The sequence below is a fragment of the Platichthys flesus genome, chromosome 18 (genome assembly GCF_949316205.1).
Source record: "Platichthys flesus chromosome 18, fPlaFle2.1, whole genome shotgun sequence".
NCBI classification, from domain to species: domain Eukaryota; kingdom Metazoa; phylum Chordata; class Actinopteri; order Pleuronectiformes; family Pleuronectidae; genus Platichthys; species Platichthys flesus.
The window spans coordinates 16,084,586-16,111,423 of record NC_084962.1 but is presented as its reverse complement, the minus strand read 5'-3'; the positions used below and the strand labels follow the sequence as shown (position 1 = coordinate 16,111,423).

Below are 26,838 nucleotides of genomic sequence, written 5' to 3'. Positions count from 1 at the left end.
TTCTCTCACAGATAAATAGCTCTTTTTCATTCAGATGTAATATCTTGGACTTCCAGGTTTAGACATTCTGAACTCTAGGAAAAAACCTGCGACTGAAGCCGTACAACAACAAACAATCTCCCAACAGCTGAAGAAAAGTCTCTCCGCCAGTGCAGCGCGAGGAATGGTCGACCCACACGCGAGGAACTCCCCTCCTTCACTTATCAGGGCCTCGTAAATCAGCCTGGATTACTCAAGATACCGTACATGCGAGGCTGAGTGGAGCTCACGCACACAGATGCAGAGAGCCGTATATATGATGTTACATATAGCTGACCCCACCCCAGTAAAGAATGACTGCTTCACAGTTCTGATTAATGGGGAGACAGGACCTGGGTTTTGTCCGTCGGACCAAGCGGCCTCTGTTTCTAATCAGCCACATACTGCACATATCTCTCCAAGGAAGGGTCGTTCGAACTGAGGAATGCAGCGCTTGATCCCCGGAGTTACCAACAAGATGCGTGTGTGGAGCTTCACACGAGTGCAGAGGTCACTCCTCATTAAGACATACCGCTCGTCCGTACTAGTGGTGAGATGGTGATACGGGAGGAGTTGGAGCTCAGAATAATGATGCGCGAGGAGTTGACCTTTGCATGAGAAACAGGAAACACAGCAACTGCAGGGAGGGGCTGCCATGAAAAAGTGAGAAAAATGTACTTTGATGGAGTCACAAAAATTAATGAAAGCTTGGCGGTGGTTTGAATGTGCTGAATTTCTATAAATTGTGTAACTTCTATGAATAAATTCAACTCTGCCATCACACAAACTGACCTTTGAGGGGCTCTCATGGATTTAGAGTTTCATCCCCCAAAAATATAAATTAATATAAAAAGATATACGAGACAATGATCCTCCTGACCTCCGCTTGACTCGTATCTGAGACCCGTCCAAGAATGTCCCAATGCAACCAGCCACAGTGGTCGTCCATCATGCGCCTCCTTCACTCTCTGAACCCCTCGCTCTCACCGGGTCGTCTCACCGTTACACCGAGACTCGCGGCTGTGACGGATGGACGTCGTGAGCCGAGTCTCATCTGCACAGGCCCGTGGAGCCGTGTACGTTGCGTAACGGCACGTGGGGGCTACGGGGCAAAGGCGGGAGCACATTTAGGCCTGATGGCTTGTTTACTTTCCACAAATCTGCGCTCTACCGTGAGGCCTGAGATAAATCGCTTAATGGCCTTCCTGGAATGTGAAGTTCACAGGAAGGCTAGATTCAAACTGATTTCGGCGAATGAAAGAAACATTCAACTTGCCTGAATTTTGCTTTAATGTTCAAAGCGAGTTCTGAGGGCGTAAACAAGCCAACACTTTTATTTCCACCAGCAACAACAGGGTTAGACCCTGCACTGAAACCTAGACATCACCCAGAGGAGCTGTATGGGAGAAAACATTAGACAGACTTTGACTCCGACAGTTCTCCGATACACGGTCTGTTTCATGTCACACTGTGTAAATAAAGCAGGTCATCGTCCGGAGGATTCACAGCAGAATAGTGGGTGTGCTGGTGACGTCTCTATTATGCAACTGGTCGAACTGGAGACACTTCAAGATTTGTCAATAAGGGCCGTCTGCAAAATCATCAGACAAATTGAAGATAAAGATTCTTTTGACTTTTGGAGTACGTGGAAAAAGTTAAAATCTGGAAAATGTCTACTCCCAAAATGAGCTGATTCTCCAGATACTGGTTCATATGAGAAAATGGCTCAAGCTAACAGGCTTGCAAGATTGGCAGTGAACAGTCAGTCAATATACTTGTGTTCTTGCTGAGTTTTTTTGCTGTTCTCTGGAGTAGTTCGCAACGTTGTAGGAAATTTTCAGTTTCTTCGAAATTTCTCGCCTAGAATAGCCGTCATTTCTAAGTACAAGAATAGACTGGCGAGTTTCACATGAAAGTTTTCTTTTTCGATCCATTTTGAGAGTATAATCGAACCCACAAATGTGATGCGCCAGATACTCAACTAGCTCAAAGGAAGGCCAGTTTTATAGCTCTCCTACCAGCTAAACAGTTTTCAGCTGTGCTAGCATAATTGCACAAAGGTTTTTCAAGGGTTTTCTAATCATCAATTAGTCTTCTAAGGCGATTAGCAAACACAATGTACCATTAGAAGACTGCAGTGATAGTTGCTGAAAAAAACTGTGCTTTTCTTTGAAAAATAAGGACATTTCCAAGTGACCCCAAACTTTTGAACGGTAGTGTACATGCTGGACAAAAGCAAAGGCTAGAAACTTTTCACTAACGGTTTTATTACATTACATATTTTGCATTATTGAATTTGTAATATGTCATTAGCTTGTAACCAAGTGGACTAAGAACAACCAAGATCAGTTAGAAGTTGAACTTCTAGAGTTATAGAAAGGAGATAACTAGCCTAGCATAAGACTGGAAGCAAATATAGGTCAGTGTATTGCACCTTTAAAGCTGACGTGTGTTTAATCTGTACACAAACATCCCGCAAAAACAAGGTCTAATCGAGAATCTACAGCTGGATCCTGAAAAAGCAACGCAAGAGAAGAAATGTTGACAAAAGCAGGAATCTGAGCGCACTGGCACCTCTGGGATACCCTGCCATGAAACATGAGACTGAGAGCGTTTACTGCCACCGAACAGTCTTGACAGTGTAAACAGTTCTCATGCTCTCCGTCAGAAGCTCTGACTGATTACAGCTGAGAAGAGAAGCGTGATTCTCAGGCCTCGACATCACAGACTACAGACGTAATGATGGGTTAATGGTTACAGATCATTTCACTTCTACACAAACATCGTTCAGGGTCTCAGGAGTCACACAGCCGAGGCTTATTTATTTCTAATAAAAAAAACAATAAAGCCAGAGCACAAAAAAAAAAAAAGGGGAAGCTGGCGTGAGGGAGTATCTACAGCCGTCATGAATGAATGACTGCGGCAGTTGGACCACAAATCCTCCCGTGCTGTTCAAGTCGCCCCTGGCACGTCTCGTCTTGGGGCACAGTGGCTCCGCCCACTGAAAAAAGTCACCACAGAATCTGTCGCCTATTCCTGCAAAACTCTGCAGTGCAAAGTGATCGAGTTCAGAGTCAGCGTGTGCGACTCAGAACTCAGCTTTCTCTCAACATTTGGAAGTAATTTCCCAAAGGGTCTGGGAAAAGCCTCTCTGCTCTTAAGTCCAAGACAAACAGCAAAAGTGTAGCTGGCAGCGATTAACTACTTGGCTCATTCTTAAATCTCTCGGCCCCGAACGGAGGTCTGGCCTGAGGTGATTGAGTGTGAGGCCTCAGATCAGAGCTGCTCAGTGCAGTGGACACTGCAGGTCAATCAGAGGTGGCGTCCGCTTGCAGAGCAGAGGCACGTACAGTATGTAGCGATCCACAAGACAGTTGAACGTGCACGGCCTTGAACTCTGAGGTAACGTGATGACAGTCACACAAGCTGTCTGCAGGGGTCACGGCTGGGGTCACGGATCCAGATCAGGCGGCAGATCCAGGAGTCTTAGTGGAGAAAAATCTAAAAATGCTAATATCCATGAACAGGTGAGATTATGTGTGGATCAGCCTCAGAACATTATCCTTTATTTTGGACGCAGCTTATGCATTTAAAATAAAAGGATTAGTTTGACTTCAATAATAAGTTTCCATTCCCAATATTCCACTTTTTACATTTACCCTACAGTTCTGTTGATAGTACATTTGTATGTCAAGCACAAAAACTTTAAATGCATTACTTTTACATGTGATTTAATATTATTTACAGTTCAGTATTGCTATAAGTTTACATATTGTATCTGAAATTGCAGGTTCGTCAAAAAACTACGAAGGTAAAGGATCAAATCATCTGAAAGAGGAACCGTGTTCAGCAGAGTGGATAAAAGAGAAATGAGAGAAATTGTATCTGCATTAAGGCTGCTGTGTTTTCTCAAGTCAACAACAGATGTAAACAACAATGATCCCTCTGCAGAGAAATGTTTTACATTATTTGACAATGAAAAATTAGCTGGAAGAAGAAGTCATTAACTCTTTCTCCCATGTCCGCTCACTGGATGTCATTACGTCTGTGTTTGGCTTTGTCCCGTCCGACGTCCAGAGAGGAAACCCATCCCCGTGAGCAGCGAGCGTGAGGGGGGTGTAACCACCCGGGCCCCAGTCTTCTGCCCTATCATTGGTCCCCATTGAAACCTACATCAGTTTAAAACCAGACACCACTTTCCTCCCTCCCCTGACACAGCATAACCCCTGGAAGGCAGCGCGTGTGTGAGTGTCACACAGATAACCGGAGTTCGTGCCAGGATGCCTGCGTACGCCACCAACATGAGGCTGAAGTTCCCCATCGTGGCCTTGACTTTGGAGATTATCACCATCATACTGTTTGCAGTGTTCACGACCTACGACGATGGCAAAGGTCACGGGCACGACGCGCACTCCAACGAGACTCACCAGGAAAATCCCATGGAGCTCTACCCCAGTAAGTGGACTGAACGTGGGGACTGCAGGCTGGGGGGGTGCCCTGCAGCTGGATGTCTGGTCACTTTATGGCTTTGAGTTAAAAATTGAAATAATCATGTAAAGGTTGCAGCATTTAAACATTGTTGCTGTTTTGAGTTAGAAATAACCTGAAAGCAAAATTCAATTATCCTGCAAAGCTTTGTGACACCCAAGGGGCAAACTCCTGCAAAATCAGATTATGTTTTAAAATGTTCTACTACAACTTATTTCCACATTTCCAAACTTTGCTTGTTTACTCTCAGACTCTTCATTAGAATAATGTGAATTCTGTTTACGGCCGCAATTTTCCAATTACTTGCAAACAGAAATAGAAGAATCTGGAGCTTGTTTTCCAGAGCAGGTCTGCTGAAGGCAATAAAGAGTCACGGGGGTCACATTCTCTTCTGACACAAAGTCTATTCACACGCATGCAGCTGAGGATCCTGCAGGGAAAGTGTCAGGTCTCATACGGAGGGGTCACATGTGATTTGGATAATGAAGAGCGGAAGGTTCTGTTTGAAATGTGTGTTTCATTTAGAAGCAGGGATGTCACGGTGCTGTTGTTTAGACAGGTTTAAACAGTGAGTGAGGAGCAGACCACTATGCATCTCCCCAGCAGGGATTCCTGCAATGTGAAGCTGCTCTTTCACTCTGTGAACGTCTACTGGGTGGGGCAGGTGTGACCCAGAGAGATTAGCTCCACAGTCAGAATTAAGGCTGAGGAGATCTTCCACTTCAGATATAAACCTATACAAACACTTTCTGCAAGGAATTCAATTTCAAAGTTTGTTTTAATTCCCACCCTCACTTTTATCATGCCTCGATTATATCTAGTCATGTCTAAATGTACAGAAATATTGACTAAATTGGTTTTGGCATATATAAATTGATGTTGCCTCTTTAAAAAGTATTTGCATGATCTAGATTCCACATCACACTTGTATATTTTGTAAAAAATACCAGAATTTCCATCTAACTAGTTGTTATATAATCTCACAGATATCTTTAGGAATAAATTCAGAATTTAGGATATAGTTCAGCACAGAAACGTTCAATATCAAAGTCCTGCTTATACAGTTTGTCGTTCTGCTCAGTGAAGGCCAAGTGTCTTAACAATAAATGTTTTATTTACTTTAAAAAATAAATTGATCTACACTGTAAACTGCTGTAACGAGACGTTCAGGGACATGAGAATCTAAAAAAATACATCTTTATGTTAAATTATGTTAAATCGTGCTGAATGAGCCGAAGCCATGAATGCAACTGGATATGGTGAAGAAGTGTGCAGCTGGCGGTTGCGTGCGAGGAGCTCCCCTATGCAGCGCACTGCCAGACGTATGTAATTATAGTTCAAAGAAAGACAAAATAAGCTGAGAAATGTGGCAAGTGTGAGTGACAAAAATCTGTCAGGCCGAGCTTCCCCGTCATATTTCTTTAATATATGTCAAAGCCAGGAAATAAACGCTGATGAACATGACTCATGATTCTGACTCTTAAGGAATCATTTCATCTTAATCAGGATCAGATTTGCGTAATGAAAACATCAAAGTTGAGGAAATTTATGGCTCAACCGTTTGAGAGTTTTTTTTCTCATTTTAACATTTTGCACTGATTGCATCGCTGGTGTAGAGGCTGCAGAGCCGTGGGTCCCGAGAGGATTCTCCGTCTCTCCTCTCGCACAAGTCGTTTGCAGATTAGAGCGCGGCGTTACCTAAGATCTGGGCGTGGTGCCAGTTAGTGAAGCTGCTTTCCAGCTTCACCTCCTCCCCTCCATCCTCAATCTGCTCCACTAGAAGCTCCTGCTGCAGGGGGAAGCGAGTGTGATTCACCGGCATCAGATATTTACACCTCGACTGCTGCACGGATCACTGTTTAACCATGTTGTACTTGCACTGAACGAAAATACAACAGGATAATATAAGATGGAAGCTATCCCTCATTTTGTGATTATCTTATTCTCAGGTCATATTTGGGTTCCATTCTAAAGACATAAAATTTGACTTTAAAACAACTGATTTGCAGCAGCCAGGCAACTATCCTGCACCAAAGTATTCAGTTTTATTTTGTCAATATATTATTTGACTTTTTAAGGTATTAGACAGAACTGTATAACAACCATCCCCATTAAAATGTGCTTACACAGCATATATTTAAGAAGACAAATTTAATCTTCCTCATTAGCGTTTCACCCTAAAGCTGCTGCACTTTAAACACAGGAATCATATCACTGTCTGTGTGTCATGGAGATGCACACTGAGGTTTCCCTGTGTGATGTGTAGCATTTGTTTTTTTAGATAAGAGTTAAGACATGGGTCCTCATAATAACATTTATTATTATATTAGTTTTGTGGAATTAACAACCAGTGGCGGGTTAGCTTAGCATAAAAAGTGGAAATGAGGGGGAAACAGTTGACAAAGCTCAGTCCAAAGGAAACACAAAGTTTAATACACATACTTCCACCAAACTACCGACAATTTGTTTTCTGTTGCGATGTGTGAAGGAACCTCCCCAATAACAACATGTTGAAACGGTGCTTGTGTTGGTCATTAACATCTTCATTAGAAAAAGATCCTATCACTCCTACGTACAAACATCAAAATGTAAAACAGTACATTGTGTTTTTTCTTTGTGAGGACTTCACAAAGAATCAACCTTTTGCTGCACCAACGACATTTTCAAAGACAAAGGGTGTGTCCTGTCTCGAGACAAGTGGCCACCTTCAGAGAAATAAGACCATTACCTGGAAATGAAACCCATTGTTTCTCCACCTTGATGCATTTTTCCACCAAGTGCTCATCACATCGAGCTTAAAGGCTTCTGGAAAACACGAGCTCCACTTCCTGTCAAGACCGCGGCTGTTGGCAGGGAGCGCCCCAACGTGCCTCACGCGCTCGTACAGCTGAGACTATAGATAATGAAATATGGGAAATTTGCCAAACAAATTTCATTCCGCTGCCATCTCTGTCGGTCGAGCAGCTGAGACTTACAGATAAGGGTTTGCCAAACGTCTGCTCCGCTGAGGCTTCACGAGTGTAAACTATCGTAATCATATGCACTTAATAGATCCAGGGCCACAAACTCAACAGAGACAGCGTTTTCCCAGAAACCCATTCACAGTGCGGTTTAATTGCTTTTCCAGCCGACAGGTCACGGCCAACAATACAGCTCCTGTTGAAGGAAATGACTTCTGTGAGGCCCAATAACCGCTCAATAAATCGTTTAAACTAGAAAGTCAAAAGGATGCCACCGGGAATGGGAAAGTGGCGGCAAATGGATGATATCTAATTGAAGGCAGCATTTTCATGAGAGTGATTAATCTGATTCAATCTCATGTCCGCGTTTAGTCGAGGCTGAAGTGGGGCTGGCACGACAGAGCAGGGCCCAGTCGTTGAGTCGCTGGCATGAACTGAACTGTCCTCTCCTCCCCTCCAGTGTTTCAGGACGTCCACGTCATGATCTTCATCGGCTTCGGGTTCCTGATGACCTTCCTCAAGCGCTACGGCTTCAGCAGCGTGGGCGTCAACCTGCTCCTGGCCGCCTTCGGCCTGCAGTGGGGCCTCCTCATGCAGGGCCTGTGGCACATGGACGACGGCAAGATCAAAATCAACATCTTCAAGTACGACACATCTCAAGTGACATGAATGAAATGAAATAAACCTCACGACTCTGATAGAACACATGGTTGTGTGAGATGATAAAGACTAAAGTTTTCGAGTCTAGATTTTGATGGGCGTGTTCCACCTCTTTTCCTTGTTATCCTGCAACTTCCTGTTTTTCTAATGACCTGTTTCCTGCAGAATAATCAACGCAGACTTCAGCACAGCCACAGTATTGATCTCCTTTGGAGCCGTTCTGGGTAAAACCAGCCCGGTGCAGCTCCTCATCATGACCGTACTGGAGATCACCCTCTTCTCCATCAACGAGCATCTTGTGGCTACTATTCTAAAGGTGAGTGCACTACGTCACGTGCATGTGCAGATGGAGTGACGGAGCTGAACGCTGCATGAATCAATGCACTGAGTTCGAAAGCTTTAACTGTGTAATCTGAATTGTTAGCTCCAATGTTATGTTCTCAACCCATGTGTTTGTTTGTATGTCAGCTGGTGGCATTATGTCAAAACTTAAGGATTTCCACGGATTTGTCAAATTTTCACTGTTTTACCAGGAAATAATTCATGGATCTTGGAGTGTGAGAACCTTGATAAATTCAAAGTGACTGTTGGTCCTGATTGTTTTGTTGTGGGTCTTCCTTTTTGCAGGCTAATGATGTTGGAGCCTCCATGATCATCCACGCCTTCGGAGCCTACTTCGGCCTGGCAGTGGCTCGGGTGCTTTACCGACCGGGTTTGAAAAACGGACATGAGAACGACGGATCTGTTTACCACTCGGACATGTTCGCGATGATCGGTAAGAACCAGCTCAACTTTTAACTAATATGATCCATTCATCATGAGTTTACAGCTGTCATGTGTTTCTCTGGGGATCATGAATGACTTAGAGCCCCCTAGTGGACACAAATCACCACGCAGCTTTGTTCTGATCCCGTTGAGTAACCGACTGATGTGTCTCCATCGCGCTCTTCAACAGGAACCGTCTTCCTGTGGATGTTCTGGCCCAGTTTCAACTCGGCCATTGCTGACCCCGGTTACCCTCAGCTCACCGCGGTCATCAACACGTACCTCTCACTGGCCACCTGTGTGCTCTCGGCCTACGCCATCTCCAGCCTGGTGGAGCACAAAGGAAAACTGGACATGGTCTGAAAACCTTCCACTAATATTCACAGTAACAATATATATCCTTGTTTATTAGTCACTGTTTAAAACGTGCTTTACAGATAAACTCCCTTGTCTTGACTGTAGGTGCACATTCAAAATGCCACCTTGGCGGGGGGTGTTGCCGTTGGAACGTGTGCCGACATGAACATCGAGCCATTCGGGGCCATGATGATTGGATTAGTGGCTGGCATCATCTCTACTCTTGGCTTCAAGTTCCTGACTGTGAGTTGAAATTCAAAGCAAAGGCGAAACCAAAAGGATCAGGGTTAGGGTTAGGGTAAAAAATATATTGAGTTAATATATCGTTTTTGGTTAAAGTATTGATATCGCTTCTTAAGAAATGGCAAAAAAAGAAATTCTATTAATAATACATAATAAATGATAATTAATTGAGTTTTGAATAGACTGGGAAGCTGTGATGATATTTTCCACAATTTGCTAATAAAGAATGAAGGTTACATATTTAATAATTGAAATGATGAGCTGCAAACCATGCAATGCTCTGCTAAACATTGTCTCTGTCATGAGTTGTCATTTTCAAATATCAAACTACATATTTCACCTTTTAAAAAGACTTTCACTGAATTGCTGTGATGCCTCTTTTCCTCCTCTGCAGCCCATCCTGGCATCGAACCTGGGCATCCAGGATACCTGCGGCGTCCACAATCTGCACGGCATGCCTGGCATCCTGGGGGGGCTGGCTGGGATCGTGGCCGTCAGTTTGGGGAAGAAGGACGGGTAAGAACAGTGTTATTCACAGACCACATTCAGAAATACACACACACACACACACGGAACTGTAATGCAGCTTTTAAATAATTGTATACTCCAGCGTTGGTTTCCAGCTCTGACATTTTCCTGTTTCCTTCCTCCTCCTCAGAGGTAGTGCTGCCATGCAAGCTGCTGCCTTGGCCTCATCCCTCGGGTTTGCTCTGGTTGGAGGAGCTATCACAGGTGGGTGGAGGTGGAGATGAAATCCTCAAACATGACACATGGAGGTTGAACACCTTTAGCAGCTCAATGCAAAGAGCCGAGTTTGGTGGGATTTTTCCGAAGAGAGGGGAAACATGTGATTGATCAAACAATTCATTTTCTTCCTCTAGGCTTGATAATGAAGTTGCCGATCTGGGGACAGCCTCCGGACCAGAACTGCTTCGATGACTCTATTTACTGGGAGGTAAGAAAATCCCACTCCTCATAAACATCTCCATCTAATATTAAAAGTGACAGACGTGGATGTTTTATAAGTTCCCTGTGGTGAAAGGTTAAAGAAAGAGGATGTGGCAGCTTGTTAAGCATTATCAAGATAATTGTGATTTGTGAATATGGGCGGTACAAATTAAAATATGATTGATTGATGTCGTTCACTGCATCAGAATAATTCATCTGGAGATAATCAGGTTAATTAACTTTCTTTTGTTAAAGTTTATGAGGAATTTATTATTTGTTATATACACTTGTTATTTGAGTCTGTTTCATGATGCTTCAACCACTTAAAACCTTTCTTTTATAAACTGCAAATGAGGTTAATTATTGAATTATTATTATTATACGACATATTAAATCATTTGGATTTTATATCGTGCATGAACACTGAGGCTATTGTGGAAAGTGGGAAGCAGAGAAACCACTTTTCGTTTTTTAATATCTGACTTTTATTGAGAGCCTCCTGTGTTTCTCTTTTGTCTGCTGGTTTCATGGCCTTCCAGTAAAGAAAACACAAACAGCCTGAACAACATCATCAAAATCTGTTCTAAGATCGAGTGAAACAAAGAGGCTGGAGCTCTTTTATAAGCAGAATATATTGTTCTCTGACATCAGGGCATCAAAACTACTTACCTGCTACTCCAAATCATGTTTACCTTCTATAACCCCTCTGTTAAACGGTGCAAAGATTCTTAAATCAAAATCTTTTTATCCACTTTAAGAAAGTTGAGCACAATAAAAAAGTTATTTATTCTTACATATTCTCATCCCTAATTAGTCGCCCCTGTATCTTTTCTCTTGAACCGGTCTGTGAACATGCATTGGCCCCAGTGGGGTTAACAAAGTTGCTTGAATTGAATTTGCAGGTTCCCGAGGAGGAGGAGGAGCACGAGGAGAGCTTGACTCATGCCGATCACTCGAAGAACAAAGCGGAGGCCTAAAGAACGTGCCCCTCGTCCACAGATCTTAAAATGAAGAAGTGGAGGATTACTAATCTGCCACGCCAAGACCACTGATAACAATGTGCTTTGTTATCGAATACGATTTTCTTTTATTCGAGGATTTAATCTTCTCTTTAACACAACACTTTTGAATAAATTTTCTTTACACATGGGCATTTACAAAAGATTGATATGATTAAAATGAATCCCATTGACACTCAGAAAAAAAAAATTTGAAGACACAATCTTCACAAACCTTCAGGAACTTTTTCTCACACTCAAAGTTGTGATTAATCCTCCACAGTCACAGGCCACGGCCGATAGTAGTGTCACAGCTTCTATAAGCCTTTCTTTATGTCATTTTATATTATAATAAGCATGTTTTGAAATACTAGTATAGAGTGTATTTTCCTTCGTCATATGTTCTTTTATATTTTCACACAGCCGGTGTAAACTATTTCTGCTGCAGCTCTCAGGTCAAAGACAGGAGACCAAACTTAGCTGTGACCCGCTGCTTCACTGTTACCTCACTGGAGCCCAGAACCTTCACTTGGACGGGAGTCAGAGTCCGACTCTGACGTGGGCAGGGATAGTCGCAAAGATATTCTCGTAACTAATTAAGCTACGCGTTTCTTATCTCTGTGTTGCCTCCAGCTATTTCTCTGTCTATCCGAGGGCAGCTGCATTTTTACTTTATTCTAACGCAGTGACGATTGCATCCAGAGCCGTGCATTTAGCATCAGATTGTTACTTTTCTCTTTTTGCTTTTTACATCGAACGTATATTTTTACATGTATGTACAGTTTAGGTAGACGGACTGACATGGTGAGTTTCATTGAGGCCCTGCAGTGTCACACAAGTGGTACTGAACACAGTATTTCAGGAATAATAATACAAGGAATAAAACATGAAGTTGCAGACGAGGACAAGGTGCATATCTCTCCTTAACTTTTTATCCATTTCCACGCTAATATATTTACATTTTTATGCAACAGTTTTCAGTCCCTGTGGTTGAGTTACTGTTGTTTATGGTCTGTGGTGATTGAGTGCAGGGGGACAGGGTTTGTGCACTGAACATCAACACATATGACTGCAGGGCTGCATGAAACTGACCACAACACAAATACAGTATTAATCAATGATTTACTCCGGCTTTTCAATGAAATGTGAGGCCCAAAACAGTGAAAAACGCATCCAGATTTTTGTATTTTTATACAGCGGGCATATGCTCTTATTTGTATAATATACTAACACTGTCATAATAAACATGTTTTTGTACAATACCAGTTTGTGTGTGTTCTTTACATATGGTGTTTCAACAGCAAAATCAACAACAATTCTTAAAGCTTGAATATTTGTGAAGTTTTTAGAAAACTCAAAAGGTGTTTAGTTTGTCCACTTTGGGCTACTATAAGAAAAACATGGCGGCCTCCGTGTAGGGCCCACCACTGAAGTTAATATAAAAAGAGAGTTCTAAGTTAAATAAAACAACAATTTGTTCAATTTAAATGAAACACACTAGTGTTCATTTATATTTCTGCCAATAGATCAATTTCACCTACATCGTAAACACTGAACCTTTAACAAAGTTACAACAAGAGGACGATAATATTAATTTAGAAAAGTAAATCAAATAAATGTAACTTTTCCCAGAGATGAAAAGCTTTTTAGAAGAAGGTTTTAAGACCTTTTAAACGTTTTTCACGTGAAGGAAAACAGATTTCATTTGAGTAACGGTGAGGAAACATTCAGCTTCCTCTTCCTCAGGTGATTTTCAGAAAACATCCAGTTAAATATCAGAACTTCTTTCCTTCATCTTCTTCAGGTGATAGATTTAATAACTTCGAGTATTTTAAACTCTTCACCTGCTTTTTTTTAAACTTCTTTCATCGCGCAAACAATTCGACACATGCACCATGACCTGCAGTTTCCTCCCACTAGCCGCTGGGGGCGCTGACACACCCTTTGCGCAGTTTCCGCTTCCCGGTGAAACTCGTCATCAGCCGCGGTGCATCAGGGGAAACAAAATGGCCGCTCAGAACGCGAGCTAATGCTAATTTAGGAGAAACAGCCGCGAATAAATAGTCATTTTGCGATGTTTTTCCGACCAGTTGGAGTGTCAGTGCACGTGTGATATCTTGTCTGTGTTCACTTGAAACCATGGTGAGTGCACGGCCTCTTATTTCACCAGTTTTACCAGTTTATTTAATCTATTGAAGCTTGTTTAGCTTTAGCTTCGCACAGCCCTGTTTGCCGAAACACCAGAGAAACGACAGATCATGGATTAAAGATTAAAAACCTCAAACGTGTACGTGGGTCTGCTCGCATCATAAGACTTCCCTGCGTGTACATTTGTACACTCATTGTTTATATGAGTTTCTCCTGGAGCACAGTCGATACATATCCATCGATACGTGGTTATTGGTAAATGCAGCTTATGCAGTTACATGTGAGTCAGTTACAGGAGGATAACTTACTGTTGTGATTATGACGTTGTCAGGTTCATGGTCATGAGTTACAACAACAGAGAACACGTCTGCATCCCTGACGTAAACCTGACATGAGCCAATATGTGATGATCAGTGTTTTGTGTGTGTGCGTGTAGTGAAACTATTGATGAAACATAAACAAGTGTCAGTATTGGGTTGTTTTGATGCTTTCTGGGGGGGATTGTTCTGCCCCGCCCCTGATTTAAACATGTGTTTTGGTTTCCAGTCAACGAGAGCCGAGTGCAGAGTGTCCAGCTCCAGCTCCAGGACGGAGGAGAGGGAACGGAGGAGATCAACAAGCGGAGGCAAGACGACCACAAACACAGAAACTCACTGTCGCTTCGAGCGTTTGATTAGTGTGACATCCACCGTGTCGCTGTGTCTCAGCCTGTGTGTAAACATGTCGTCTCCAAAACTTAAAATAGTCTTTACTGTCTCTCTCTGTCAATGTGAGGTGGGATGTAGGGCTCCGAATATTGTGGCGCAAAAGAATAGAAGAAACCAAGTTTGAAATAGAAGAATAATGTCATCAATATTGGTTATTGTTGTTGATTGTCTGTTTTATTCAACTTTTGCCACATAGACTATGCTCAAATTTATATCATCTGTCTTTTTGCCTTTTTTGGTTTTCTTCTCCAGTGCGAGAAAAAAAGAAGCGGAAGCGCAGCCGTAGTCGATCTTCTTCGTCATCTTCTTCAAGTTCATCTTCGTCATCTTCATCCTCATCATCATCGTCGTCTTCATCGGGTTCCTCACATTCGTCCAGTGGCAGTCGAAGTAGCTCGAGTAGCAGTGGTAAGTGTACAATCCAAAGTCTGTTACACAGCTACACAAAGCTCTAATAAATTCTTCTTAAAATGTTTTTACCAATGAATTCAGAATCAGTCTAATGTCTTGGTTACATCATTATTAATATCAGTGGTTAGATCGGACTCAATGTGTTGTTTTTATGTTTTTGTTTTTAGACTCCCGCAGTAAATCTAGAAAGGAATCGAAGAAAAGGAAAAAGGAGAAACAACCCAAAAAAGTAATTATTTTTTCTCATATTTGGCTTCGTTAATTTTGTTTAAGTCACTGACCAAGAAACTAAGTATTACAACTTATTTTGTTTTCTGAAGCAGAAAGGGAAGAAAGAAAAGCGTCAAAAACGTAAAAAAGAGAAGAAAGCAAAAGGAGGAGAGGAAAACTCGGGACCTGTACAGATCTCCAAGGTAGGGGATCATCCAGGAACAGTCCATTCACACTCTCACTGGACAAGGAATTCTATCCATACATTGTTTCCTCAAGTATAGTTTTCTACTAGTTTTGTATATATAATACATAAAATGTATTTTCCATCAGTGCGGTCACAGGTAGACTTGAGTGTTTATGTTTTACTGGTTTGACGTGAGAATTATAAGATACAGAATATATTTGTCCTTATTCTTAAAATAGCGACATTTCACACATCTTCATCTGTCGAATCTAAAGGGAGAATAATCTAATGAACGAGAACCTGATTAGATTCCGTCTTGTTTAGTCTCGACAAGACATTCTCTGAAACACACCACACTTCATTTCTTATCTCAAAGCCATTTAATGGGATTACGTAGGATTCAGAAGTCCAGTCCTCCTGATAGAGATGAGCATGTTGCAATGCTACACATTGAATTGAGAACAACCAGGTAATTCTATTTCATACATTTCTTTCAGTACTTGAAGGAAAGGAAAAAAGGCAAGTACAGCATGATCTCAGGGAAGAAGATCAAGATGAAGGTTAAGAAGTCAAAGAAAGACAAACAGGTAATCTGTCAAGGAAGTGACTGAAGTTGTCTTTGCATAGTTTGTGAATTCCTCGTTTCTGCTGGCTCACACCTGTCTTTTCTTTTTTGTGTTAGCGGGATAAGAATCGGGCAGAACTTCTCGACTTCTTGAACTCCACTGTGTGAGGCCACTGTGTGCGCCACAAGTGGTGGCCAGGCTCAGGCACGTCAGAAGAACTCAGGAAACAACGACTGAGCAGTGCAGGACAACAACAATGTCACGTTTTTTTCTGTGGAAGAGATGATGAATACAACTTGAATGGACACATGGGGGCAGCACTGAGCTGGACGGAGGGAAGGAGCTGCTGGTGTCCAGACCCCCAATTCTTCAGCTTTTCCTCTGTTAGTGTTTGTGACATGAGAACATGTTGAGCGGTGTTATCTGAAATTGTATCTGTGGCCTAATGGATCATATGAAGGTGAAGTGGCTCATCAGCCAGGTCATAACTTTACATGTGGTTATACATTCAGTCACTGCTTTAAAAGAGGACTCCACCAATTTAGTATTGTACTAACTTTGTCAGACTCAACGTGGACAGTTTATTTAAATTATCCCAATTTTTGCCGCAAAGCAAAAGCTATTGATTTATCTTCATTGTCAAAACCTGACGCCCACGTTACCCACATTGTAACTCGGCCTATCAAAGTTTTGGATCAAGGCGATTTTGATTTGTTATTCTACAAAAGTAAACGAGACAGGAAATCAGTTTTTTGTGTCATAACCCCACCTGAGCGTCCGTTCTTTTCATTGACCCATCAGGTGGGGGTCAGAAATCCCCGTCCAGACCAAGCTACAGAGATCACACAACCAGATTATTCTAATTTTCAGTTTTTCTAGGTGCTGACCCGGATTTATCAGATCCCACACGACATCAAACCATGCATCAGTTCTCCTCGTGACCCGTTAACAGACGCTAATGTGTAAAATTGGTGAAGTTCTCCTTTTAAAGAGTAAAATAATTTCTTAACACTTACTTTACTACGTCAACTTTACTACGTATAGGACTGTGTATTTTTTTATTAGGAAACTCAATGTCATGTTTCCACAGTAAAACTCGGCCATGGGAACCACACTGTTATCAGTGGGAACTGATATTCTACTTTTTGATGTGTACATTCTGTTTAAAATGAGGAGAACAACCCGTATGTTGTGTTTGAACAAACTCATGACATTCATTCCCCAAATTCTGTCACTTCTGTTAATGTATCAGTTTTTTTATTAAACTGAAAAACAAAACACAATCACCATTTCTCCCTCGTTGTATCAAACCATTCGGAAGCTTTATATGACTGATGGAGTAAACCTGTCGTGTACCGTTGAACTTTACTGTGTGATAGAGAAGCAACAGCAATAAACTGCTGGAAAGATGTTTGGTTTAAAAAATATATCTGATATCATTTAGGGATGGTTTCTCTGAGTCTTTTCCTTTGTGACACAAACGAAGAAAACTGAATGAAAGCTTTCAGTTTGTTGACCTTGGATCATGGATTATTGTGCTGCTGCTGCAGTGAGAATAGAAAGTGGAGAGAGTATGACTCAGTCTCTGAATGATGTTGAAAATGAAATATCTATAATTGGACTGGAAGAAATACATATACCCAGAAATCACATTCTGTCCTCGAACATCATTCCCCTCTCAGGCATCGAGTGTTGTCTGATTTAACACAGTTTCTCCTGCAACGTGAAAGACTTTGAATGAGATAAACATCAGAACCAAGCTACAGCAAATATCTCTTTGTGCTCAGATGCCAAGAATCTACAAAATATAAAGTGGTGATTATCTCCTGAAACCTTGAAACTCCTTCAAGTGTTTAGTCCAGGATCAGAAGCTCTGACATCCTCCTCTCAGCCGATGAAATGCTGCGTGTTCTCAAACTGGGAGAACAGGAGGATGATGGGACTCCTCCGTCGCCTGATGCAAACTGGGAGTTCAACAGCAGAGGTCAGGAGGTCAGCATCTGTCCCGCCTCAGAATGTCGTCTCTTGAAGGCCCCACTGTCAAACAACCCTGCTGCTGCTGGCTCCTTTGTGCCTGAAGTCGGGCATGCTCCACACCCGCTGCTCCTTCTCCGTCCCCCTCTCCACGTCCTCGGACACCGTCTTGAGGTCGCTCGTCCCGGCGCCCTCGGCCGCGGAGGAGGTCAGGCCCACCGTGCTGCCGAAGGGGTTGATCTTGATCCGGGACCTGAAGTTCACGAGGGACACGCTCATGGCCCGTTTGTTGTTCCACTGGCGGGCGAGCCGCTGCGCCTCCTGCTCCTCCTTCAGGTGGTCCAGAGCCTCGAGGAGGACGGAGCGGAACAGGTCCGACACCTCCTGCACCTCGGGCTCGTTGGCCTGCATGGCCTCCCTGAACCTGCGCAGGGCGAAACAAAGCAGGTTGAGTGGTGAGAAGTGAGACAATCAGATGTGGTTGCACAGGTCGTTTAATGTTCCATCCTTTCCAAAGCTTATATCCTGACAAATGGCAGCCAGGATCACAGGAATCAGCCCCCCACCATAGTGAGCAGCGCCCTGCAGTTCACCTCCCATATCCTCCTCCTCCTCCTCCTCCTCCTCCTCCTCCTCCTGCTGATGCTAACAAGACGCTGAGGAGTATCAAACCTTTAAATAGAAGTCTATTCCTGAGCATGTTGCCACTGTTGAGGGTTTCTTCTTAAATGATGATTAACTTGTTACTGCTGCTTAGACCACACACACACACACACACATACACACATACACACACACCAAAAGGGCTAAAGATGTTGTTGATATTTCCTGATTTAAATTGCTGGTCTCTGGAGTTCTAACGTATCATTTTTTTTAAAGCACTGACTGCATCTTTGAGGCATTATTCATTAAAATATAACTAAATATTAAATATCGTTCCGAAGAGGACTTTCTTTCTTTATATTTTCTTCCCTTGTTGCCTGCTGCCTGGTGTGTGTGTGTGTGTGTGTGTGTGTGTGTGTGTGTGTGTGTGTGTGTGTGTGTGTGTGTGTGTGTGTGTGTGTGTGTGTGTGTGTGTGTGTTTGTGTGTGTGTGTGTGTGTGTGTGTGTGTGTGTTTAGCTCCTCACCTCTCACCTGCATCAACACCTTTCAAGCTGTTTCCTCACAAAAAAAAGTGTCAAACTCTAACAAGTCACCTGAGACGTCGCCTCAGCAGCTTCCTGCTCAAACAGGCTCCGGACGACTTTAATCTACTTCACATCTGAGAGTCTCAAACAGTTCAACTTTGTTGAGGAGCCTCAACTAGAGAAAAAGCATGTTTGAACCTCTGTCGTATGATCTGACTTCCTCCTTCAGTTCTTTCAATATGTGTGTATGTTGTTGTCTCCTTACTTGAGAATGACCAGGCCGCAGCAGGAGGGCGGCACCTTGGAGCAGATGTCCTCCAGGCTGAGCCTCTCGCCGGTGGGGATGCTGTAGGAGGAGCGGGGCGTGCTGGCCAGCCAGCTGTAGTCCACCCCGGTCTTCAGGCGCCGGTACTCGCTCTCCCTCTCCTTCTGCTGCCTCTCGGCCTCCTTCAGCTGCCAGCTGAACTCCAGCATCAGGGTGTCGGTGACCACGTCGGCCGGGTCCCGCCGGGGGCTCCGGTAGTAAGGCTCATTCCAGCTGAACCAGGAGGCCATGGCCGGATCCTCCTTCACAGTCCTCTGAGGAGGGAGAGGCAGACTGAAATCATCAGACCGCACAATATACAAGAGCACAGAATATTACTGTTCTAAAGAAGATTAACTGAATTCAGAATGGATTTCTCTGTGCACACGCCTACAGATTAGATTTCTTGTTTTTACTCAAATTAATGCGATATTACTTTGAGTAAGATTTAAATAGTAATTGAAATGTTTTTGCACTTTGAATTTACACAGTTAAACTCACATTGTGTGTATTTATTTTTTGCTTGTCACTGTGTTCTCTTCAGTATTGACACTCGCCAATATATTTGAATAATTTGGCTTCATTTGTTTAATTCATTTATTTAGCCTTAAGGGCAGGGGATGACACACATTGTGAAGCTCTATTGGACAAACCCTGAAATGTGAATATAGACTTTACTATACAAATAAAATTGTATTAATTGATTTATACCACATCTTGACACTAAAGACAATATCTGCCTTTGTCGCCTCTCTGATCTTCAGGCAACATGTTGCCCCCCCCAATGAGGATGAATTCTCTTCCATCAATACTGAGGCCTATGTATGAATTGATTTTTGCGATGAAAGCACATGAAACATCAGAGAGGACGATGGTATCATGCCTCATTAATTCAAAATAAAAGGTTCCTGTTTTGAATCCACCTCTTTTATTTTGGTAAGGCAATACAAAAACACCAATGTCAGGATTAGAGCAGGAGCCATTGCTGAATCAATCATTAATTAACCAACACTATTTTTTATCAACAACAATTTAATTAATCATCATAAATAAATGCTGAAAAATCTCCCAGCTTCTTAGATATGAAGATTTCTTCTTTGGGATATTGAGCTTCTTTGGAGAAAGAGACATTGTTTAACAGCTTATTTATTAAAAGTCTACTGTACTCTGTAAACACTTTTAATCTGTTTGTATTTAGTTTCATATCTATTCTTTGAGTCCTGGGTTTATCTAGTGTGGCGGGTTGAGGTTTGTGATAATGTACGTGTGCAGAGGAAAGTCTCATAAGAGAAGCACCGGGTGAGATTAGTGTCGGTCCAGCTCCTCTGCAGCCGACAACTCACTAAGTCTGAGCTGATTAACGCTTCAAAATGGAGTCAGACACAGACACACAGACACAGAACCACAGCACATTCAACTCCAAATGAAAACGTCATTATTATGAAACGTGGAGAATTCCCTCTCATCCTTTGAAATTCTGGATCATTAGGAGACGTGTAATAAAGACTCATGCGACAGGAATTTAAATGCTTTGGGAACTTGCCTCGGAATAATCAGGCAATAGATATGGATGAAGCAAACGCTGCACACTAAACAGGAACTATTAATACATAATTCTTTGTAGTTTAATTTCCAATATGAATAGAATACAAATTGGGGCCGGATTTGCACCCCACTGCAACACACCTCCTGTTCCCAGTAGAAGTTTCTAGTTGTGTTACACGAGTGAAGAGGTTTAGACGTTTTAACATTTAATGTAACCTTCTCCACAGCACCTTGAATAAAATAACCTCTTAATTATATTCTTACATTATTAAACTCACATCTTTTATCGGCCTCGAGATAAAAACAAACGATTCACACTGAACCCCTTCATTGAAATTTCATAACCAGAGCTGCCCTTGTGGTGATGTGAGTGATGTAAGTCCACAAGTCAGTCATTCAAAAATCTGCTTACGTTACACCTGTAAAAAGGGTTTCACGCTTTTGTCATCATATGCATTGTTTAGTGTTCAAGGAGAATTAAAAAGGTTAAAAGACGTGAATGCTTAAGATCCTAATAAATTAAGTAAATAAGAGCTTTTTTCAAATATCTGTTCCACTTCATACAGTCCGAGGTGTTGTCTTGTTGCGTCTGACAAATAGTCCACAGAATAAAAATGTTAAATTTACCATCACATGAGCTGACGCCCAGAAAAAGCTGCACATTTTCAAACTGCAACGCCCTAAATTCTCCCGCTTGCTTTGCTGAAATAACTTTAAAGGGATTGATTGACAAACTGAATATTTTGCAGAGGTCGTCTGAACAAAACATATTTTCTCATGTTGGAACATATTCTGGTTTTAACTTCTTTCGTCTAAATTCCAACTTCCAACTCACTGGTCACATCTATTTTGTCCAGTCTGTTTCTGTTTACTCTGATGGCAGAACTGACAATTAACAGGGAAGAAATATAAAACAAAGGATCATTCTTACCTCCTCTTCTTCTTTTTCTACTTTTCCTCAAGTTTGTGTCGGTCTCCACGAGAAACAAAATCCCAGTTGAGCAGAATCAGAAAAGTCGCAGGGGAGCCGAGATCGAATGAAAAGCAAAGAGAAGAGAGGTGGTTTCTCTCTCTCTGCTCCTCTGTCCTCCGACAATCCCACTGTATTATATCCACCTCTCTCTCTCTCTCTCTCTCTCTCCCTCTCTCTCCTCCTCCTCCTCCCAGGAGCCTCTCTGGCCTGCCTTTACTTGTTGCATCATGAGGCTGGGGGGGCCATCTCCGACGCGAGTCATTGGTTCTCAGCCCTTGATGAAGTGCTTATGCAGCTTTTTACGATTCACTGTCGCCATAGTGACGCTCTTAAGCCTTTTTGTGCACAATGAGGCTCCATCAGCGGAGAGAGGGAGCTGGAGAGCGATGGAGAGGCAGAGAAAGAGGGCAGGGACGGGGACAGGGGAGGTGAATCAGGAGGATGTTTGTTTTAAGGACAAGGGTTAGTGTCGCGTGGCGACAGCTTTGTGTGCAAGAGGTCAGGCGGCCTGGGTAAATTAAGTTGCCACAGATAATGAGTCACTGGCCCAGAGCAGACATGAATGAATTATACAAGGGCTGGTGAAGTGCTAATCGCAGGAAGAAAATGTTTGTCAGTGTGTGGGGTTGTGATTGGGTGTGTGTGTGAGAGAGTGTGTATGTGTGTGTGATGGAGATGCTGCAGAGAGAAGCAGAGTTCAGATTGAATGTGCAGTCATTGTGTAGGTGGATATCAAGGTTTGTTGGTTCATGCTGTGTGTAGGTGTGAGCATCTCGATCCTCAGACGCTTTGCTCGCTGCGCATAACCTCCTCCTCCTCCTCCTCCTCCTCCTCCTCCTCCTCCTCCTCCTCCTCCTCCTCCTCCTCCCTTCCCCCTCCCTCTTCTTCCTTTTTCTGCCTGCGAGAGAAAAAATCTGGGTGAACTTTGAACTCAGTTTAGTTGCTGCAGAAGCATCAGCAGCCAACTAAAGACCAGTGTATATTTATCTTGTTTCGTTTAATTTATCGATGGAATCTTAAAAGACCTTCTCTTTAACATTTGCTTCATAGAAAACCCCCTTTAAAGCAGTTTTAGTGTAAAGTTATTAAATCCATATTCAGTTCTGAGAAAGAAAAACTGTTGAGGCACAAAGAGGAAATTTGAACATGTTTGTTCATAAAGCAGCTTGGGTACCAGACGGCTCTGCTGAATTTTTTATTAAATAGATCGAGACCCGAGATTTTGTCCCTTACTCCAGAGCGGATACAGATCCGCTCTATAAACATAGTGAGTCTATCATTCTTAGCATTTCTGTCTTTACACACAACTGCTTCTTTTAATTTCACCTTCTGATCATTCTTTACAGCTAATAAAAAATGTTCACTTGTTTTTTCTATGGAAATAATGGCTGCTTTCTGAAGAATCATCTTTATTCACAAAGAGATTTTCTCATTGTGATGTTTTCTCATGCCCTGAATTCATGGTGTTGTACTGTCAGGTTCTCAAACACATCTGAAAGGCAGATATAAGAGTCCTTAATTACGTTTCCCCAGTGGAAAAAAAGATTGATGAGCTGTTCAGGACGCTGCTGGCTACACCTAATAAATCCTCTATAATGTAGATCTAATGAGAAAGTGGTATTGATCGGCCTTCACATTATATCTAAATTTACTGTCTGGAAGCTCTAAAGAGAATCTTCATGTGGTCCCTGACCTTCCTCCTCTACACACAGCACATGAAGTACATGAGGCCACTGCTTCCTCTGGCAGGGAGTCAAACTGCACTCCAAGTGAACAGTGGCCCCACGCAGAGCCACCGTGTCACGTTTTTTAATCTCAATGAGTAAGTATCCAAACCCGGGCGAGTGAGGCATGCCTCCTCCATGCCTCAGCTCGGGGGTGGCAGATGGGCAGGTATAAGCTCTCCCCCTGTAATCCAGACAGATGGCGGCTAATCCTCTAAAGTGATCCCCCCCCCACCTCCATCAATCCCATGTTAACCTCGCTCAGCCAGCAGCCGCAGGGGCCCTGACGCCCATGATGTTGTTAGGTGGAGGCTCTTTTTTGCAGGTGAGCTGTGGACGGTGGAGAGACGTGGTCGGAGGGTTCTGACGCACGACGTTTACAGCTTTCAGGCTCCTGACCTCATATCCTGTGATGTGATCACCCGGCTCACACAGTCTTATCATCAGGCAGGTGGGGGGGTCCTGCACTGGGGCCTTTCAGAGGGTGGTCACTGCTTTTGGTCACATAACATCCAATAAAACAAGATTTGTTTACCCGGAATTCCCCTTGATTTCATTTCACTGTGTGGTGTCTCATGAAGATGAATGACCAGAGAGTGGCTCAGCATGTGTTGTTGCCCATGTTCCCTTCTTCTTTATTACTTTCATTTACAACCTTTATCTGGTTGCTGCCTAAAAACACAACTTCTATTTAACTATTCTTATATATATTCATTATTTCTTCATTCGTAACTGTAATTCAGTCAGACAACTCACGTTCGATCATGTAATATATTTATTACAACAGATTTAGTGTTTGGTGTCTAGGCTCCAACTTAATCACTCCCCCATATGATTATACAGGAATGATGGGAGTGATGAGCAAATACTTGTAACCCCCCGTTGGAGCCTACAGGTGGATGCTGGGGTGGTGGAGGGGCTGAAGCAACAGGTAGCAATACTGCAGCAGCAGTGCGAGCGAGAGGGGTTGATGGGAAATGTGTCTCTGGTTAAATAGACCACCTGATAAGGTGGGTGTGTATTATAGATGGTTGTGGAGATTGAGGTATGTCACATGATGTATGTAACATGATTGGCGCATCGCAGCTCGAGTTGCCTGCCAGAACTAACTCGCAGGCGTCGCCATATTTGTTAGAGGAAATAGAGTTTAATTATAAGCTCTATGTTGGTATTTTCTGCCAATTATTCTTTATTCTATCCTTTATTAATGCTGCTTATGGGCCTTTCCAGCCTGATAATCACTCCTAATATACATTCAATAAGTCACTGTAGATAATGATAACATTATAAGTAGAGCACAGAACTCCACCAAGGCCGAACAGTCACGTGCTCTTCTAGTTTGTGTAATACAAATATTAAAGAATTAAGGCATTTAATAACCTTTTAGGATTTATTTGTCCTAAAACTTAGTTAAAGAAGAAAGATCCGCACCTCGAGTTATTCTGAAAATGTGATCCTTTGAACAAATAAACCAACAAACAGGTAAAAACATAAACTCATCGGCTGAGTTAAAAATAAAAATAGTGTTCAAAAGGTAGTTTTTCAAAATAAGTTCTTATTTTATGCAGCTTTTCGTCAGTATCAGCAGGGGGCGACACATCACTGTATATCCAGGCTTCATACTCTCCAGTGTCTTTTTTTCTTACGATAAAAACGAAACAATAAAACAGCTCAACAACAGAGTTTGTGTAAAGTTCTTTTTTTCTTAATCTCAGATATGTTGTTGTTACTCAGTGAAGATTATTGTGTCGTTCACACACAAACTGATCCTGATTATCTGAGGGGATGAGTCACAACAGACAGTGAGTCAGCATCACGTCCAGAGGAGCCACTGATTAGTCAGAACCACTGACCCTGGTGACATCATGTTGCTGTAACAGATCATGGGACCTGAAAATACTTTCATTTTCGGATCAGTTCAAGTTTGGAAAAATATTGAAATCAACTTTAGCCACTTTCAAATGTAAATTCAGGAGCCTGTAAGTTCTCAGGAGCATCTGATTCATTTACTATTATACCTACTTCCTTTATGTCATTTTGAGTTTAGAATCTATTCGTGTTTGATTTGATCTTATTTTAGATATATGTAGATAGATAGATCCAAAACTTGAATATTTCCGAACAAAGAAGACACTGCTGTGACTTGAACCGAGGACCTCCTGTTTAATAGACAGGCATTGACACTTTAAATAACCTTTATTTAAACAGGTAAGTCCCATTGGGATCAAGATCTGAGACCTGAGTACATACGTGCATCAATAACACAAAAACAAACAATTTGAACGACACATACACCCTTACAACACAAACAGAATAAAAGACAAGTAGTACATATCAAAAATAGTATTTAAAAACATGAAGAAAAGTCAATACAATTCAAACTCATGTCAAGGTTTTAACTACATAATTAAAATGGCCCATTGGAACCAGATGTGTGAAGCTTCAGAGGATGTTGCAGCTAATTTCTAATGTGTGGTGCGAAGAGAGTTGGTGCTGCTCGATTGAATTTGAGCAGAATATTAGGCCTTGGCAGAATTTCCTCACTTATAAAATCGTCTTTAACATAAACCATGTGACCTGCTCCCTGCTGAAGCTGCTCCACTCGAACACACCACTAGATGGTGGGTTTTTCTCAGTTTTAGCTGCTGAGAGGCTCTGTACAAGTAGCTGGTGATTCCCATCCCAGTTGGTTGAGATAATAATCAACTCAGGTGGTGGGAGCCCAGCGGTGCAGGTTCGGGAGGAGCAGGTGATCCGGGGCGTGCAGGAGGGAACTTTTGTTTTCAGAGCTCATGCTTCACATTCTCGAGATGAAAAGCCTGAAAAGTTCAATCAAATAAACAACTCCGGCCTCACCTACTGCATCAACATGAACACACAAACACATTCTTTACTGGGAACCGGGGGAGCAGAGGCCTCAGGAGAGAAGCTGACACACATGTGAGGAGATGAACAGATGCAGTAGCGTGTGCTCCCCAGTTGACACTGGTTTCACTCCATGTAAACGTCCGTGTGCAGCACATTGAAAGACAGCCAGGGCCTTTGGGGTCCTCCAGTGAAGAATCAGGCAGTGAAGTGGAGACACACACCGAGCTTTGTTTGATCGTCCCACTGGTTCATATGGAGCAACCCCTCCTACATCTTACACACACACACACACACATGTCAGGCCCCTGTGCACTCCACACTGAAATGAACATGATGAGCCGTGCACAAAACCCTGAGACTGACAAGGTCGATTTCAAGGAGGCATTTCCCACTAACTGCTACAACATCTTATAATCAAACAATGATATATACATTGTGTTTTGAAAATATTTTACGTTTAGATTTGAGAGGACAGCAGCAGCTTGTGACTCCGAATTTTAAATGAAATACAATGAGAGGGAAGAAACTATAAATTCACTTGATCTGTAATAAACTTTCGTCCCACTGACCTTTCAGAGAAAAATATTGTAGAGTCTGAGAGTTTGTCTTTATCTGAGCCACAGATCTGGTGACACAGGGTAATTTGTCCCTTACCA

The 26,838-nt window shown here is 42.5% G+C and overlaps 3 protein-coding genes across 4 annotated transcripts; 2 read left to right on the top strand and 1 right to left on the bottom strand.

The window, feature by feature from the left end:
• The first annotated feature begins 4,218 nt into the window (after positions 1 to 4,218).
• rhag (Rh associated glycoprotein) lies at positions 4,219 to 12,699 on the top strand. Its single transcript, XM_062411336.1, has 10 exons — positions 4,219 to 4,473; positions 7,927 to 8,110; positions 8,292 to 8,442; positions 8,754 to 8,901; positions 9,082 to 9,248; positions 9,354 to 9,491; positions 9,886 to 10,007; positions 10,150 to 10,223; positions 10,373 to 10,446; positions 11,342 to 12,699. Exons 1-10 carry the CDS (start codon positions 4,299 to 4,301, stop codon positions 11,414 to 11,416), a joined length of 1,308 nt encoding a protein of 435 aa, XP_062267320.1. The 5' UTR covers positions 4,219 to 4,298; the 3' UTR covers positions 11,417 to 12,699.
• A 718-nt stretch (positions 12,700 to 13,417) lies between these two features.
• si:ch211-22i13.2 (uncharacterized protein LOC553945 homolog) lies at positions 13,418 to 17,109 on the top strand. Of its 2 annotated transcripts, none has more exons than XM_062411723.1 (7): positions 13,418 to 13,579; positions 14,132 to 14,210; positions 14,545 to 14,700; positions 14,871 to 14,932; positions 15,027 to 15,116; positions 15,598 to 15,687; positions 15,783 to 17,109. In XM_062411723.1, the coding sequence occupies exons 1-7, from the start codon at positions 13,577 to 13,579 to the stop codon at positions 15,831 to 15,833; spliced, it is 531 nt and encodes a 176-aa protein (XP_062267707.1). In that variant the 5' UTR covers positions 13,418 to 13,576; the 3' UTR covers positions 15,834 to 17,109. The 2 variants fall into 2 exon arrangements, with proteins under 2 accessions (XP_062267707.1, XP_062267706.1); XM_062411722.1 differs by having other exon boundaries at positions 15,024 to 15,116.
• Positions 17,110 to 17,264: 155 nt separating this feature from the next.
• rd3 (retinal degeneration 3, GUCY2D regulator) lies at positions 17,265 to 21,705 on the bottom strand. Its single transcript, XM_062411721.1, has 3 exons — positions 21,549 to 21,705; positions 19,034 to 19,347; positions 17,265 to 18,064 (listed from the first exon to the last, which is right to left on the bottom strand). The coding sequence occupies exons 2-3, from the start codon at positions 19,321 to 19,323 to the stop codon at positions 17,707 to 17,709; spliced, it is 648 nt and encodes a 215-aa protein (XP_062267705.1). The 5' UTR covers positions 19,324 to 19,347; positions 21,549 to 21,705; the 3' UTR covers positions 17,265 to 17,706.
• Between the last annotated feature and the right edge of the window lie 5,133 nt (positions 21,706 to 26,838).

Coding starts and splice junctions, on each gene's coding strand:
- rhag (XM_062411336.1), top strand. CDS start 4,299: ATGCCTGCGTACGCCACCAACATGAGGCTGAAGTTCCCCATCGTGGCC. Junction 4,474..7,926: donor TCCCATGGAGCTCTACCCCA/GTAAGTGGACTG, acceptor CCTCCCCTCCAG/TGTTTCAGGACGTCCACGTC. Junction 10,008..10,149: donor AGTTTGGGGAAGAAGGACGG/GTAAGAACAGTG, acceptor CCTCCTCCTCAG/AGGTAGTGCTGCCATGCAAG.
- si:ch211-22i13.2 (XM_062411722.1), top strand. Junction 14,701..14,870: donor AAGTAGCTCGAGTAGCAGTG/GTAAGTGTACAA, acceptor TTTTGTTTTTAG/ACTCCCGCAGTAAATCTAGA. Junction 15,117..15,597: donor GACCTGTACAGATCTCCAAG/GTAGGGGATCAT, acceptor CATTTCTTTCAG/TACTTGAAGGAAAGGAAAAA.
- rd3 (XM_062411721.1), bottom strand. CDS start 19,323: ATGGCCTCCTGGTTCAGCTGGAATGAGCCTTACTACCGGAGCCCCCGG. Junction 18,065..19,033: donor TGCGGCCTGGTCATTCTCAA/GTAAGGAGACAA, acceptor CGCCCTGCGCAG/GTTCAGGGAGGCCATGCAGG.